The 16,647-nt window shown below is 35.1% G+C and overlaps 4 protein-coding genes across 4 annotated transcripts; 2 read left to right on the plus strand and 2 right to left on the minus strand.

Annotated features, from left to right (window-relative positions):
- Positions 1-2,425: 2,425 nt before the first annotated feature.
- ONS95_012849 (uncharacterized protein) lies at positions 2,426-3,418 on the minus strand (the record flags this gene model as incomplete). The annotated part of the gene is made up of 4 exons (XM_058506467.1): positions 2,426-2,799; positions 2,849-2,961; positions 3,021-3,025; positions 3,077-3,418. 4 exons carry the CDS (start codon positions 3,416-3,418, stop codon positions 2,759-2,761), a joined length of 501 nt encoding a protein of 166 aa, XP_058357195.1. The 3' UTR covers positions 2,426-2,758.
- Positions 3,419-4,211: 793 nt separating this feature from the next.
- ONS95_012850 (uncharacterized protein) lies at positions 4,212-4,937 on the plus strand (the record flags this gene model as incomplete). The annotated part of the gene is made up of 1 exon (XM_058506468.1): positions 4,212-4,937. The coding sequence occupies one exon, from the start codon at positions 4,212-4,214 to the stop codon at positions 4,935-4,937; it is 726 nt and encodes a 241-aa protein (XP_058357196.1).
- Positions 4,938-5,549: 612 nt separating this feature from the next.
- Positions 5,550-5,804, minus strand: ONS95_012851 (uncharacterized protein; the record flags this gene model as incomplete). Its single annotated transcript, XM_058506469.1, has 2 exons — positions 5,550-5,638; positions 5,687-5,804. The coding sequence occupies 2 exons, from the start codon at positions 5,802-5,804 to the stop codon at positions 5,550-5,552; spliced, it is 207 nt and encodes a 68-aa protein (XP_058357197.1).
- Positions 5,805-6,812: 1,008 nt separating this feature from the next.
- ONS95_012852 (uncharacterized protein) lies at positions 6,813-7,238 on the plus strand (the record flags this gene model as incomplete). The annotated part of the gene is made up of 1 exon (XM_058506470.1): positions 6,813-7,238. The coding sequence occupies one exon, from the start codon at positions 6,813-6,815 to the stop codon at positions 7,236-7,238; it is 426 nt and encodes a 141-aa protein (XP_058357198.1).
- Between the last annotated feature and the right edge of the window lie 9,409 nt (positions 7,239-16,647).

Genomic DNA, 16,647 nt, shown 5'->3' on the forward strand with positions numbered 1-16,647 from the left:
CAGCTGAACGTATTATTCTATATGTTTTAGTACGTAATTTATATAAGAATAACATTATAATAATAATTTAACACTTATACTACATTTAGGTATATTTTTAAAAATAGATTATAAAAGGCTAGTTTCTTCGTTCGTTCTTGGCAACGACCTCGTTCCGTTCGTTTATAGCCTTATAAAACGAACCGCAGTTCGTTTTATAGTACTAAAACGTCAGTTCGTTGAGAGACCTGAAAACGACGTCGTTCAACGGCCGTTCAACTATCGACTACACTGAGTGGTTTTGAGCAAGGACCAAGTGGAGAGGCTACGTATTTTGACAAGCATTGGGGATGTGTGAATGGTCGGGCTGAGGATGGGAGGCTGGTGAGGAAATCAATGGTAGGTTGAATGGTTGTGGTGAGTACTCAATAGTTCCATCAAAGCCCCGATTCGCTCAAACTGAATATCATTGTCCCATGTTTCTCAAGGCTGAGCACAGCTGTAAAAGGTTATATAAATCACACTCCAGGCAGCTACCGGAATGGCACGCAGATTTAAAATCTGCAAGGACCGGGGGGCGAAGTTGGGTGGGTTTGAGGAGCCTGCCGCTGTAATGATTCTTGATGTATCTTTAAACGCCTTCACATGATGAGCGACAAATGCTGAGTATTGGAAAGTGTAATGAGAAGCAGATGTTGGTGGAAATGTGGATTTTGGCATGTTTGGAACTGAAAGGAGAAGAGGTGGGATGATGATAGCGATAGATGGAATTGTTAGAGATGACAGCAGGAAAGAAGTGACGATAGCAAGTTGCTAACCATGATGGGCTTCCTAGTACACAAGGTTTCAGATCCATGTCTACTATGGAGTATGAAGAAAATCACAGGAAAAAGGAAAGGTTCGAAACGGGCTATATTTTCAAAGCATGCAATGGAAACCCAAACCTGACGGAACGATGTCGTCCATATTGTAAGTTAGTGGTTGTGGCATTTTGGAGAGAAACGTCTTTATATAACCTAGAGTCGCTGATCTCGGAGTGTTTTCTTTGCGTTCGTGAATAAGCGAATAATTCACTCATGCTGTTCCAACGATGTTCTGAAGTGAGATGAATAGGTTAGTATAGGAAGCTTGCTTTCTGACAGATAATTAAATTTAATTTTCTACTAAACAATTCCGACCTTCAAGACTCTGAATTCTGAACAGTACCTTCCAATGGACGTGTGGTGTCGTAGCCACTTTATCTTCTGAGTATAAATCTATGAATATGGCCTGTTTTGATAGATTCGATGATAGATCAGGAAATAAACTACGTACTGGAAACATCTGAAGAATTTCAATTGCACTCAAAGGAAAGAATGGTGATAAGCAGTAGAGGATGGCAACGGAAACGGCAGTAACAGTGGTAGATTATTACGACAGAGATTGCAACGCCTTCTCCAATCTATGGTTTATGAAGCAGCTTCTCGATGATGGTCAAGTTCCCAGTTCGCGAATATGCGTTAATATTATAGAAATAATTCTATGACACCAGTGAAGCACGTCTGCATGCTCCATAATAGTGACGTCTGAGCATCTGTATTAGTTACCGCCAGTGATTTCCTGCGGCGGTTACAGGTTTATATAGACGCGGTTCTCTTTTTTGGGCTGCGAGTAATCCGGAGGGGAATGATTGAAACTTCAGATATAGCATAATTCATCCAAGTGTAGCAATAGAACCCCTATTCAGAATCTCAGATGTGAATATTCAGAACATGCAGGATTGAATTGGAATGAGCACGCATTGATTCTTCTTTTTAGGTACCCAGCCACGCTTCCTTTGGCTTCTTGCAACTGCTTGGCTGTTGATGTAGAGTTAGTGATAAAGCTCTTGTTCGCAAATCTTTGAGCCATATAAATCAAATCGTCTGCCCCCAGGAACCTCACACCCTACAGTGACCCCTGATCGGACGACTTTTCATGTATGGCTCATCTGAGCAGGGCAGAATGAAATATTTGACTAGAAGTGGCTTTTGTCAACGATAGTTTCGATTGATCTATTAAAAGCCTGGGTTACACTCCGCTACTGAGGGCGATCCAGGTCTTGAAACCCGATAATATGATTGATTGAGTTTTGGCGGATTGGCAGTAAAATTGGAATTGACAACAAATCCAACACTTTTATACACTCAAGGTTGTCTCATTCGTCTTTGACAGATAGATTAGAATCTATAACATGCCGCCTCGACTGTTCATTTCTTCACTTGATCAGAACAGATTTCACTAGAAAAGAAATTGGACCCTTGCCGCGAACATGCTTCTGGATTCGGTTCGAGGGGAAGGTTGTTTGTTACTTGTTTCTCTAAGACTGGAAACTTGGGTAGTTTTATATGCGATACTTCAATCTCTCATTCACTTGTGAAATAAAAAACAGTCATTGCAGCGCTTACTGAAGGTACGAACGGAGGTTGACAAGGTTGATTGCTTTCTCATATGGGTAAAAGCTTGACAAGTATTCTCCCTCTCTTACCCATAGAGTAACAGTACAGTTGAAGCAGAATTCCCAAACACGAAGCAGTCAAAGTAAATAGAACCAAGCAAAAAACGAGTCCCGATCTTCTTATCAGCTCTTAGAACACGGCAAACTATCGGATCATATCACCCAAACCCTCGGCATTCAATCGGCAAGAAAGGAAATAGAAAAGAATGAATCAACGCTCTCCTGCTTCTCGATGACCTTCACTAATATTGCATACTGAAGTGTGGTCAAAGACTAGGACTATCAATGAGACCCATGGCTTCTTTAGCATGTAAGGACACCATCCTCATTCCTGATGAAAGTATCTGTTGACAGAGTTAGAAAGGGTCAGTGGCAAAAAGAATGCAAACTTGCCGAGATCCAAGATAGATAGGTCTTCATCTCCATCGTCGTCTGTACAGGTACAATCTAGCCTGCAGATAGAACTGACAGAGCAGTCCTTACAAGTCGCATCGTAGCCAGAACTACTATAGGATGACATACAGTTAGCCAGCGCTATACCCCGAAGGTAAGGTTGAGAACATACCGTCCCTACCAGAACCAGTTAGCTTGTATTCCTCATGCAAGATATGAATGGCTTACAACAAGGGCTCCATTGGAATTACCAACACACTCATGAAGATTGATTGACGAAGTAAATGATTCAGGCACTCCTGGCTCATTGGGATAATCGTAGGTACAGATAAGGTTTGTCCCCAGCAACTCGGCCCAAGTCATCGAATCCCTCAGACTTTCGCTCCACGCGGATACGAGAAGAGGTGCAGCCAAGAGAGCAAGTAAGGTAGAAGAAGCACGCATGGTGGTTTTGGTACTCGGTTGACTTGGAACAGAAAGAGGCTTGTGGCCGTAAGAATCTTCGAGTGTTGCAGTGATTGGAAGGGCTTTGAGCAATTGGAACGATTGTGGAGAGGAAATGAAAAGCATGAGTGCGAGGAAGTTCCTCCATATATACACCATAATCAGTCGACTAGTTGTGCACGGCAGCGCAGAATGTTAGTGAGGGGGAGACACGTATTCAAACGCTGGTCCACCTGTGGGGATGAGGCGGGCTGAAACCCAACATATGCGGCTTGGAGGTACATGAAGACTATATTTAAATGCTCTCGTCCACAATTGGACTTGTGAGTGATATCAAGATTTTGTATGGGGTCCTGAATGCTGCCAAAAAGTATTTTGAGAGTCATGTCCAACACGAAGCTGCCAATCAATTCTTCATCAGCTCGTATTGATCAGTGCACCTCGCAATTGAGACCCGATCTCGATCCTGTAGTTCGAAACACAGAAAGATCCTGTCTGAGATTGACACGTATACACTACCTTTGTTCTGGCTGTTGGCTAATCTATTAGCATCCATTTTCGCCAACACTGGATGCCATTTCTGTAATCAGGAAGCAGTTTCGCAACACTTTGATCCTGCAACATATGATGCACAAGGGTAATATTTAGGATGAAATACAGAACATGCCTCGATGCGATAGTTAGGAAGCGATGTTAGCCTAGATTTTCACTAAGCCAGCGATGTTGCTGTGTTTATATTTACATAAGTGGGCCCTCTCGGTAAAGGAAGCCGCCACGTCGTCTTGACAAGTCGTTTTAGGCGAAACGCCCATGCACGTGGTGAGTGGTGCAATCAGCAAGCCTAGATATTTGCCTCACCTTCCCCACCATCTCACCCCAAATTATTCCAACCAACTTCTCCTCTCACCATCTGCACAGCATGGAGTCTAGTGCAGTGGTCGCCTCAGGATGGACCAGTCTGAGCCTCGAACTTCGACAGGCTATCTGGGAGTTGGTTTATACTACGCAGGACGCGCGTGTAGTTGAAGTGAGCACCGCAGAGCACTCTCATCACAGTCAAGAACACGATTGGTGTCCTCGGTTTTCACCGAGCCCACGGCCGACAATGGTCAACATCTGCCATGAAGCTCGATGCATCGCACATGATGTCGCTCAACGTGCTGGCCATCTGATCTTTCAAGGTACCCAAGATACCTACGCATCAGACATCTACTTTAACCCTGAGATTGACACTCTATTTGTTCGCAACGATAAATATTACTGGATTCGAGATTGGGGATCAGAGGGCATCTTGACGCAGATGTGGAAGATGCATGACCCTGACCGCTTACGCTTTCTTGCAATTGAGCTCGAGCCATTGACCCGTGCCACAACGCCCTGGTCGCTCCACATTGATTTGTTCTACTTCCCTCAGGTAGAGGAAATCATGTTTGTTGTGAAGCAAGAGAGCGAAGAAGCACAGGAGCGGCTTCGATTTCTGAACCGGGAGAGGCGGCATCTGGTGCAGGATGGTTCGTCAGGGTACACCAGGCCCCGGCCTAAAGTATCGCAAGACCTGGGGGATTTCAAACTGGCCAGGATCCGCCGAGGAGCGCTGGAATACCTGCCGTCCCCCATGCCTGCCACACGACGCAGGCATACTTAAGGAGAAAATTTCTCAGCAAGGCTACAATTCTTTTCCGGATTTGGCATCAATCAAGGCTAGGCTTCCTTTCTCGCATGTCTTTGTTAAGGAGTCGCCTCGCATTGGAGATGTTAAGTTACTCCACATATAGAGATGTTATGGTTCAATTGCTCGTTGTTGCTTCGGTCCAAATGCATCCCAGACAACGACCAACACGTGCTGCCCGTTGTCTTCGGCAGATGTCAAATTGTGCTGTAACACTTCGGACCCATTCGTGTTGATCGCCATGTGTCATACAGATTACATTCACGATAGTTCAGTTACGATCTGCATCTTTGAAATGTTCTCTTTGCCTTTCATGTGCGGTACGAAGATTCGAAGTCATTCCAAACGACTCCGTTGGATGCACTTAGACTATTGATCATTCAGGGCTGTCATGTACAAGGAATGTGGGCTTGATTGGCTTTGTGGTGTAAATTATGGTATCCTGTTACTCCAACTTCCGAACCTCTTTTCAGCTTCCGTTCCTCCCTTCAGATCCTATTGCAATGTTCCCATCGGCAATATTGCAAGACAATCGCGTCCTGTTTTATGCTCGCCACCTGCATCTCTTTTGTCGAGCGTCGATCTCTTCTAGAGCGAGGCGTCGTGGCCACTGCTTCCTCGGCCGATCTGAATGTTGATGAGGCCACGGCTTTGACCGGGCCCAAGAAGGTTCGGAGCTTTTGCTTCTTAGCATACATGTCAAGAAGAAGACAGGAGTGGTGTACCTGAGACTAAGGCCCCATCGACGTTGTCTTGAAGTAGCCCAGTAGCTAAAGCACGCAAGATTGCTACATCGAGAGATGGTCGAGGCACCGGCGCGGCGACGGCGGGTGAAATAAACATCACCAGGAGAGAAATGTGTTGAAAGTAGTTCTTGAGATGCATGTTCTTTGCTCTTGGGCTTCAAAGATTTAGATGGAGGATGACATTCGTTGTAGTAGAAAGTAGAAAGACGGAATGAGGAGTCCAAGTATCTCCGCGACGGCCGGGGGTAACAACATATGTCTGCCTGCTGGGGCTGTGCTATGATGGTGTGCAGCCTGGTTTGAAGAGAATTCACGCTATCTGTGGGTGCCAGGGCTAGTTTTGAAGCGCTGCATATGTTGGTTGGCCAAACTGGGCCATGCATCCTCCAACATTATAGCAAGCGATGCAGCGCACACCTGGCCCCCCAAAAGTGGCCCACACCAACCCATTGGGCCGCAGGATAGAGAGAAATCCAACCGTATATTGTATCTGAAACAGTACTCTCTTCCTGGCGATGAGGATGAGGACCGCAAAAGTCCCATAACCTCTCCTGTCACTGAGTTGTCGCCAGAAACCTAGTTTCGTCGCGATGAACTAGGTTGAGCAACCGTGGCAACATCTACTGTCACAGGGACATGGAATAGCCAATTCTGTCAATTCAAAGGGTGTACACAGCACCGAAGATGCAGGTGGGATGACTAGGATCTATTTGCGAAGCGCTGCCACCGTCAAGCCGCGACTTGAAATAGCATCAAGTCAACACTACGTGTCTTCTCAGAAGTCGACACTGCTCTAATTGAAACCTCAATGCCAACATATGGAACTGGCATGTTATCTGGCTTATATGTGTATCGTTCATCATTTCTAGTATCTCTTTCACAGATATGTGTATATATACACGCCAGAGTTCCACCTTTTCCAGAGCCCAGAGCTTAACATCACATCACTTCAATCAATACCTGTCCTTCTACTTGACGCCTCCCTGCAACTTCGTCTAAGAATTTGTCATCGATACACAGTTTCAGTTTCGAAGATCACTCAGGTAAAATGATATCCCCTCAATATGTTAAACCTTTCTGACTTCATTTCCCAGCCACTGTCAAAATGCATTTCTCCCGTCACTTCTGCCTCATCCTTCTCACGCCTCTCCTGGCTTCAGCTCTGCCGGCAACGGATGGAGTTACTGATGCGGAAATTGGAAATTCCGTCCTCCAGGTCGCACCTCTCGTTGTGCCAGGCAAAGATGTGGCGGCCCATACGCCTATCGCCAGGCGTCAGTCAAATGATCCTCCTGCAGTTCAATTCAGCGACTTTGCAGACGATACGCCAGGCAAGGACAAGATCCCATCGAACTTCGTAGAGACGGCGACCCTTGATGATAAGTGGAGCACACCAGTTTGCAAGATTCTCACTGCTTTCAAGCCAGAGGCGAACGGCGACGCAAGAAACTTCAATTACAACGTTCAAGGCACGCATAAGAAGGGGATGTACTATAAAGGCTACACAAAAGAAGGAAGCCTAAGAGAGTAGAATAAAGAAGTATCAGAATACACTTAAGTTAGAATTAAGAGGGAAAAAGTCTTTAAATCTTTATTATAGTATTAAATAGAGGTTCTTATAAATAATAAATATCACTAATATAAGGTCTAACTTAAGGCCTTAAAGTACTAACTAAAGTAGGATAAAAGTTTATTTTATATTTATCCTTAATTAGATTAGTAGTTATCCTTAACTATAATTCAGATATATATTATATATATTTTAAGAGGAGAATTAAAAGAATAAATATATAATTATACTTTTCTTTAAAAATTAAATTAATAATACTAACTTTTCTACCTAATAACTTAATATATCCTATAATAGACTCTTAATCTAAGATTATAAGTTACCTCTTACTTTTTCTTAACTTTTTTATAAGTCTTATATTTTTCTTATTCGATTTATACTTTTTACCTTTAGATAGAGTAGATTAGTTAGATCTATTATCTCTACTTAGTATTATAGTTAAGTTATCTTCTATATAGGATTTTATAAGTATAGTATTTTATAGAGATCTACTAGTATTAGAAAAAAGCCGATTTTTATTAATAAGTTTAAGAGACTTATCTAGAGTTAATAATCTAGTAGCTATATTAGCGAATAGTACCTAAAAGCGGAAGTATATAGTAAGTTTTAGTTTTAGTACCTTAGGCTTTATCTTTTAAAGCTTAATTTTAAGCTTAGGTTTAGGTTCTAATAAAGCTAATTAAGACTTTTTAGATAATTACTCTAAAGATCTTATTATCTTAAGCTACGAATTATTATTAAGTTCCTTAAAGATAAGATCCTTAAGTTCGTACTAGTTATTACTTCAAGCTCTTAAGCTAAGCTTATAAGTATTAGAGGTCTTAGATTTAGATTCTTTATTTTTATTATTACTAATTTACTTCTCTTCTACTCTTAAGGCGAGCTTAAGAGTTAGGAGTTACTATAAATCTGCTTTATTCTTATTATTAATTACTAGCTAAGATTATCTAAGTAAATTAAGCTCCGTGTTTAGTTCTTTAGTAGTTTCTTTATTATCGCTTATTAATAATCTCTTATCTAAGTTCTCTAACTCCTTATTTACTTTATTATCTAAGTCCTTAAGCTAAATAACTTCTTCTTTATATCTTAATAATTCTCTAAGGAAATCTTAGTTAATAATATTATTAGGACTAACTTTATTTTCCTGATTCTAAGCTTAAGACTTCTTTATATAAGCTATTTCCTTTATATTTAAGGTTTTATCCTAAAGGTAGTTTATAAGTTTAACTTATTATTTTTAGTATTACTTAAGATATTTCATAATTTCCTTATTATCTATTACTAGTAAAGTAGTAGCTTTAGTAATAATAGTAAGATTACTCTATAGTAGATAACTAAGTAAAGCTTCCGAAAGAGCTCTAAATCTAGTTATAGTTAGAATAGTAATAAACGAAGTATAAGTTCTTAGATATCTTATAAATCGCGGAGTAGTTAAGATCTTTTACTAAATATAATCTATTATATACTTATTAATTAAAATATTATTCTTAAGCTAATTCTTATCTATAAGAGTAATATAATTATTAAAGAAATAAATATTCGTAGCTTTCTAGTTAAGATTTATTATTATAATTTAAGTATTTTATTAAGTGAAAACTGATTAAGTAGGATTCTTCTTATTAGTTAAGATAATAAAGAGGCTAAGTAACTTATTACTCTTAGTATTATATTTACTATATAGCTCTCTTTTATAAATACTTATCGGAATATATATCTTTTAAGCTTTAGAGTTGTCGAACACTAGCGCTATGTGAGCCTATCTTAGGTTTAGTGTATACTTAGTAAGTATGCTATATATATATAGTATACTCTTAGCCCCTGATTCTAAGGAGTAATACTCTTTTAAATATATCTTTTAATACTATAACTTCCACTTAATTAAGTAAGCCCTCTACTATATAAAAGCTTACTCTACTACTATATAATAGTTAAGAGCTATATCTATCTCCTAAGTACTTAGTATATATATAGTTCTATTACTTTAATTAAGCTTTTAACTAGAACCTTTCGATTATTTCTTAATTCCTAAATCTTTATAACTCTTTTATAATTATATCTACTTTTCTAATAGATCTAGAATCTAGATAATAACTTAGTACTAATACTATATACTTAAAACTAGAAGACTTCCTTACTTAGATAAAGCACTTAATACTAAGTATAAATATTCTAGGACTCTAGCTTTATATTAATCTAGAAGCTTTAGATACTCTTTCTCTTACTTAAATCCTTAATAAGCTCCCTTAGATTATAGAGTAAATCGTAGCTAATATAATAGCTTATAAGATAGAATTATATAAAATCTCCTATACTAGGTATAAGATAGAGCTTATAAGCTAGGTAGTAGTATAAAATTTAAGAACTCTATAGAGCTCTTTAAGTAAGAACTCTAGATCTCTCTAAGCTATTCTAAAGGCTTTAATATAAGTTATACTAATAAAAGCTTTAGATTATAAAGTAGTAGTAAAAGCTAAGTAAGAGCTATAGAAGATAAACGCTAAGATCTAGTAACCTTGAACGACTTAGTACTAAAAGCTCTATAAATAGATCGAGAAAATAATAGCTAAGTAATACTTTAAGATCGCGAGTATAGAAATTATTACTAATAAGAGCTTTAATATTTAAGTACTCTTTCGATTACTTAAATATATCCTAAATCAGATAAATAGTACTATTTAAACCTCGATTAAGAGTAAATATCGATTATTACTTAAGTTAGTAAAAAGAGCTAAGCTTAACCCTAGGACTTAGATTATATCTTACTAAGAGCTTATACGTAAAGGTATCTTATACTATATTCTAGATATAGATAGAACGCTTAAGATTATAGACTTTCTGATCGCTATAAGTAACTTTAATTATATATAGTCCTATAAGTACTACCTCTAATTTAAGGAAGCTAATAATCTTAGAAAAGAGTAGTTATATACTCTTTTATAGCTTATACGACTATTCTATATAAAGGAAGTTAATATATAATATTATAAGCTTATAAGTAGTAAAAGTAAGAGATATAGTTATTTCACTACCCTTAGAGAAAAGAGTAGTAAAAGATAAGGTTCTTCTGCTTTAGAATCTAGTAGTGAAGTGTATATTAAGCGTTTAGGAAAAAGTACTTATACTTTTATAATAGAATATATAAGTAAGCCCCTAAAGATTATAGTAAGCTCTAGCTAGTAGTATATAGAAAGCTCTTTACTAATACTAGTAAGTAAAAACTAAACCTAAGTAAGGAGAAATTAGAAAAGATCTATAAGTGCTTTATAAGTAAATACTAGAAGCTACTTAGAGCGAAGTTTAGGAAAAGCACTAATTTACTACTTCTACTAGAAATTAAAAGTATTCTATAGAAGTAAGGATTAAGTAAATCCTTAAATAAGCTAAAGAGCTCCTTCTTTAGAAACTTAATAGATAAGAGAGAAAGATAGCTTAGTAATAACTATATTATTATACTCCTAGACCTAGATAAAGTATTCTAGCTTAAAGTCTACTTTACTTAAAGAGCTTATAAGTATTACCTATTATTAGTAAGTACTTTTCTAGATAACTATAGAGTTACTAATCTTATTAATAATAGCTTCTTATTAGAACTAGGCTTATTTATAAAAGCGGATTCATATAATACTATAGAGTATAAAAGCTCTTAGTTACTAATTATTAGATATAGCACTTATATACTTAGAAACGTACTTATTAGAATAAATAGAAATACCTTTAACTTTATACTTATAGATATAGCTATAGTTAAGGGATTCTATATAAATATTATTTCAGAAGCTTATCTCTAGAACATAAGCTTATAGTACTATAAGATAGATTATACGCTTAGATAGCGCGATAATAGTTAGCTTATAAGAGATTATCTAGTAGTCTGATAGCTTATTTATAAACTTAATCTTATATTCTTTAAATATAATAAGCGTTTAAACTGCTCTTCTAACCTCTATAAGATCCTATTTAATAAAGCTAGTATTATAGTATTTATAAGCGTAAATTATTTATAGAATCAAGTATTTTACTTATCTTATAATTACAGTAAATCCTACTTAGATTCGGAAATAGTATAATATCTACGATTAGAACACTTAGGTCTAAATACTCTTTAAAAGCTAGTAAGAGCCTTAAGAGAAGTAAGAATAACTAATACTATAGGACGCTTAAAGTACGAGTACTATATACTAGTGTATACTACTTAAGTTATATCCTACTACTTACTAAAGCGAAGATTAATAAAGCTATTTTAAAGAATTAGTTAGGATCTATTTAACTTCTTAGAATACCTTAGAAACTACTCCTAGCTCTTAGTACTTAAATACGAGTATAGTAGACTACTTATTAGCTATATACTCTAATTAAAATCTTATAATAAAATATTTAAAAGTATTAAAAGCTTTAAGCGCTAGGTATATACTTAGTTTAAGCTCTTAATCTATAAATTCAAGTACGATTAAGAGAAGGTAGTTATTATAATTTAAAAGTTTATAAGGTATAAGATATAGGTAGATAAGCTTAGTATTAAGCTTGAGCTTTCCTTTACTACTATATATAAACCGAATAATATAGCGGAATAAGCTAGCTAAGAGGCAATTATATAAGTAGTGAAAATATAACTATTTATAAATCTCTCTAAAGAACTTAGATTAGAATACGCTTTAGTAGATATTTATCTTTATAATAAGTACTCTAGTAAAGCGTAAAATTAGAGATTATTACTTAAGGTTAATAACTAGTAGTTTTATAACTACTTTTAGTAGTATAATCCTACGATTATAGCCTATATAACTATAGATTTTAAACTTAACTAGAATAGAATCTATATATATAGATATAAAGTATACTTACTAATAGTAGAATAAGTACTTAGAAAAGAAAAGAGAGCGTTTAAAGTTAATATACACACGTATATAAGCTACCTTATAAGTTTCTACGCCTCTAATATCTATAAGATCTAAGTACTATAGCTTAATTATATTATTATTACACGGAATATTCGCTTTAATAAAAGGAGCTTTTATATCTCTAAGGAAGAAGAAATAAAGATCCTTATTTAAGACACTTAATCGCTTATTAAGCTCTTATAAGAAGATAAGTAGACGGAATATATCTTAAGTAATATAGAGAGTATTCCTAGTAATAAATAGACTAAGTATATAACTATATTAGATAAAGGGATTCTACTTAGTCTCTATAAGCTCTTAGAGTAAGCTCTATCTGTAATTATTAGTAATAAAAGTTAGAACTTAGAAGTAAAAGATTATACTAGAAATCTAAGTATTATAATTAGACTTCTAACTTTAGAAGATAGCTCTGAACTAGAACATATACCTAGTAGTTAGAGAAATAATAAGTAATTATTAATAAGTATATCTAATCCGGGACCTGCTCTAAGTATAAGGCAGAATCTTAAGGAGTTAAGCTAGAGTAAGTATAAGTAACTTATAGATCTAGAAATAAGTATACTATAGGACTAAGCGAGGAGTCCGCCTTATTTAATAAGGATCGAGGTATAAATTCCGATTAAACTACCTCTAATAATAATAAGAGGACCTATATTAGTACTAGCTATAGTAAAAGCACTAAGAGGATAACTATAAGCTAGAATAATAGGAATATTAAGAGTTAATATATATATATATAAGGGCGCGCTAAGAGCTTACTAAACGATAGTCTACTAAGCCTAAATACTAGAAGTAGTATAAAAGTAAGATAAGAGTATAAAAGAAGAAGTAGAAGAGAAGTGTTTATAACACTTAACACTATCTTTTAAGAAATATATAAAAGTAACTTAAATATTAGAGGTAACTTAAACCTCGAAAGTAATCCTCTTAAAAGTATATATATAGATCTATTATATAAGCTAGATCAGCTTCTTACTACTTTTATACTTAATTAGTATAAGATAGTTAAAGAGTAAGAAGAGCTTAGATATCTAATATAAATAGTATACTTAATAGTTATAGTAGTAATCTAAGTAAGCTATCTAGTACTAGATAGGAAGATCTTACTTCCTAAAGTTAAGGTTTAAGACTTACTACTAGAGCTAAAGTAATAGATAGATCTTAAGAATTATCTAATAAAAGAATAGTTTATCTAGGATATGTATTTAGAGATAAGGAATATAGATAAATATAAATATTAGAAGCTAAAAATATATAACTCCGAGCTAATAAGCTCGCTTATTCCCTTAATATAAGTATTTAAGTATAAAGTAGATAATAATAGATATATAAGCAGATATTAATCTTATATTATTATTTATAGAGATCTCTAGAATAAGAATACGATCGTATTAACGTATATAAGCACGCTCTTAGTAAAGTTATTCTATATAGTTATAGCGCTTATAGTGAAATTTAACTTAGAAATCAAGTGCTTTAACGTAATTAATACTTTTATTAGTACTCTTAGGGATATTAATAATAAAACTATATACTATTAGTTCCCTTCTAGGTTCTAAAAGCCTAGCTTTATACTATAAGTTAATTAAGCTCTTTATAGAATAAGAGACTTGCTATACCTTTAGTACAAATATATTAGTAGTACCTTAATAGATCTAAGGCTCTTTCTATACTTAGAGGAACCTTATATATTTATAGATAAGGAGTATAAGGTACTTGTCTTATTGTATATAGATAATATCTAAGTATTCTACTACTATAATAATTATTTACTTAGTAAGTAGATTATTAGTAAGCTAAAGAAAGTATATAATATATATAATCTTAGAGATATTTAGTAATTCCTTAGAATTAAAGTAATATAAGATAGAAAGTATAAGATAATTACCCTTATTTATAACTAATATATTAAGAAGATCGCTTGTAAGTTTAAATTAGTAGTGTTACGGACCCTTGGCGCTACGGTTCAGTTGGTACCTATATGATAATAAAACCATCAGTGGTACTATAGGGGCATTAGTACTAATAAGGGAGCGGTACTATCGATAGGGTAGTACTAGCTAGGGAATAATACAGGATAGTAAGTAGTACTATTATATACTCACACTTCAGTAGTAATAGTTACCTAGATTATAGTAGACGATAAGTCACGTGATAGATCCCTAGATCCCTAGATCCCCTTATAAGAAAACAGATCTAAGGATCTAAGGATCTAGTATCCTAAGGGATCTAAGGCGAACGAAGGTTCTATATAAGACTAGTATATCTATTATTAAATAAGAGCTTTATACTTAACTTTAAATAGTATTCTAATACTTAGTAACTATCTTCTTATCTATATAATACACCTACTTCTTGATTATCAGAGATTAACTATAGCCTTCTATATTTATAGTGAGTAAATACCGGACTATTATACTTTAAGCACCTTCTTATTAGAGGTACCAACTTATAAAGATAATATATCCTCTGTTAAAGGATTATTAAACAACTACTCGGCTCTTACTAAGGTTTTTAACTTAAAGAATATACCTAAGATCGCTACCCCGGATCTCTACTATAGAGACTAATCTAAGCTTAGAGTATACCTCATGTAAGTTAAGCTCTATATAGGCTTTAATAATTACTAGTTCGCTATAGAGACTAATAAAGTCCTTTAGGCTTTATCCTTTCTCTAAGGATCTGCCTTTAACTAGATTAAGACCTTCCTCTTAGACTATATTTAGAACTAGACTAAGGATAAGAGAGTTTCTACGGTAATAACTAAGGAATCCTAGAAGATCTTTATAATCTTCGAGGGTTTTAAGCATAGGATTAACTACGTTTTTAGCGATATCGATTAGAACTATATCACTAAACGGAATATCTAGAACTTAAAGTAAGTCGGGTTAGTAACTATATATACTACTACCTTCTAGTAATTCGCGAATCAGACTAGCTAGAATAACAATACTCTTTAGATATAGTACTACAAAGGATTAAAAGATAGAATAAAAGATAAGATAGTAAGATCAAACGCGCTTACTAACTTATAAGAACTTATCGAAATAGCTATTAAGATTAATAACTGAAACTATAAGAGAGCACTTAAGAAGAAAAGCTAATACTACTTCGGAACGTATATATACTAAGGAAGAGGGGGTAATAATAAGAAACTATTCTACTCTCGGGAAATAGAACTTAATATGATATTCTAGAAGCTAAGTTATTAAGGAAAGCCATGCAGCGGCGGGCTATCTAAGAAAGTTATGAGTAAGTAATAAGAAAAGAAGCTATACTTTAAGTGTAGCTTTCCTAGTTATATAGCTAGCTCTTATTAATAAAAGAAGTCGTAGATAGATAAGAAATATACTAACGCAATAGGACGTGGCTCTTATAATAAACTAATATAATAACTCGCCGCGATATATTAATATATAACTATAGATAAGCTTAAGGAGAATTATATCTACACCTAGTTAGGCGATTCTAATAATAGTAAGCGAGATTCCGCGAGCGTCATAGATTAGCTTAAGTAAACTATTATTAGTACGCCCCCTGAGGACTATATATATTAAGATAATAATAGCTCTAGGCTAGATGATAATACAGAGCTAATACTAAGTAATAGTAAGGAGGAGGCCTAGGAACCCGAGTAGACTCTAGAACTAAGGCTACCTTAACCTGAACTCTTAGGACTAAGAGTAGGTGAAACTTAAGAAGTTACCTAAAGAGAAGAGAGCTTATATTAAGTTAGCTATAATACTCGCTACTAGACTAATATAGCTACCGGGGTTACTTATTAAGAACTAGGCCTTATTAGCTTAGAGGGTCTACTATAGGGAGTAAAGTATAAAGTAGTCTACCGGGACTATAAGTGTATCAGATAGAGAATAGCCGGTAGCTAGGAAAGACTAATAACCTTTATATAGCACTTACTACTCTAGAATACTATTATTCTTAATACTAGCGCGCTACTAGAGGTAGGCGAGGAATAGGAAATCATAGCTAAGAACCGATATAATAGGATATAGGTCTACGTTAATAATAATAGCCGGTACTATTATAAGATATATAACCTAGTAATATACACCGAACTCGGAATAAGGCTCGTATATAAGGTTAGCCTAAGCTATAGTAATCGAAGGGTATAGGAAAGTATCTTCGACTATAGTGTATATTAGGAATATTTCTATATATAGCAATTTGCTACTATTAGAGATAAATATCTTACGTTAGAGGTTAAAATTAAGAGAGTTAAGCTTTAGGCGATAGTAGATTCTAAGGTATAAGGGAACTTTATATCTCTTACTATTATACTTAAGTACTACCTATTAACCGAAGTAAAGGATAAAGGATACTACTTAGTACTAGCGGATAGTAAGGTCGCCTCTAATAGACTAATTAAGGTCCAGACTACTCTAGTTTATATAAGTATCACCGGATACTCTAAAATAATCTAATTCGATATCGTTAGGATTAAAAGGTATGAT

Source organism: Cadophora gregata (assembly GCF_030347475.1).
Source record: "Cadophora gregata isolate MNR1 chromosome Unknown scaffold_7, whole genome shotgun sequence".
Classification (NCBI taxonomy): Eukaryota; Fungi; Ascomycota; class Leotiomycetes; order Helotiales; family Ploettnerulaceae; genus Cadophora; species Cadophora gregata.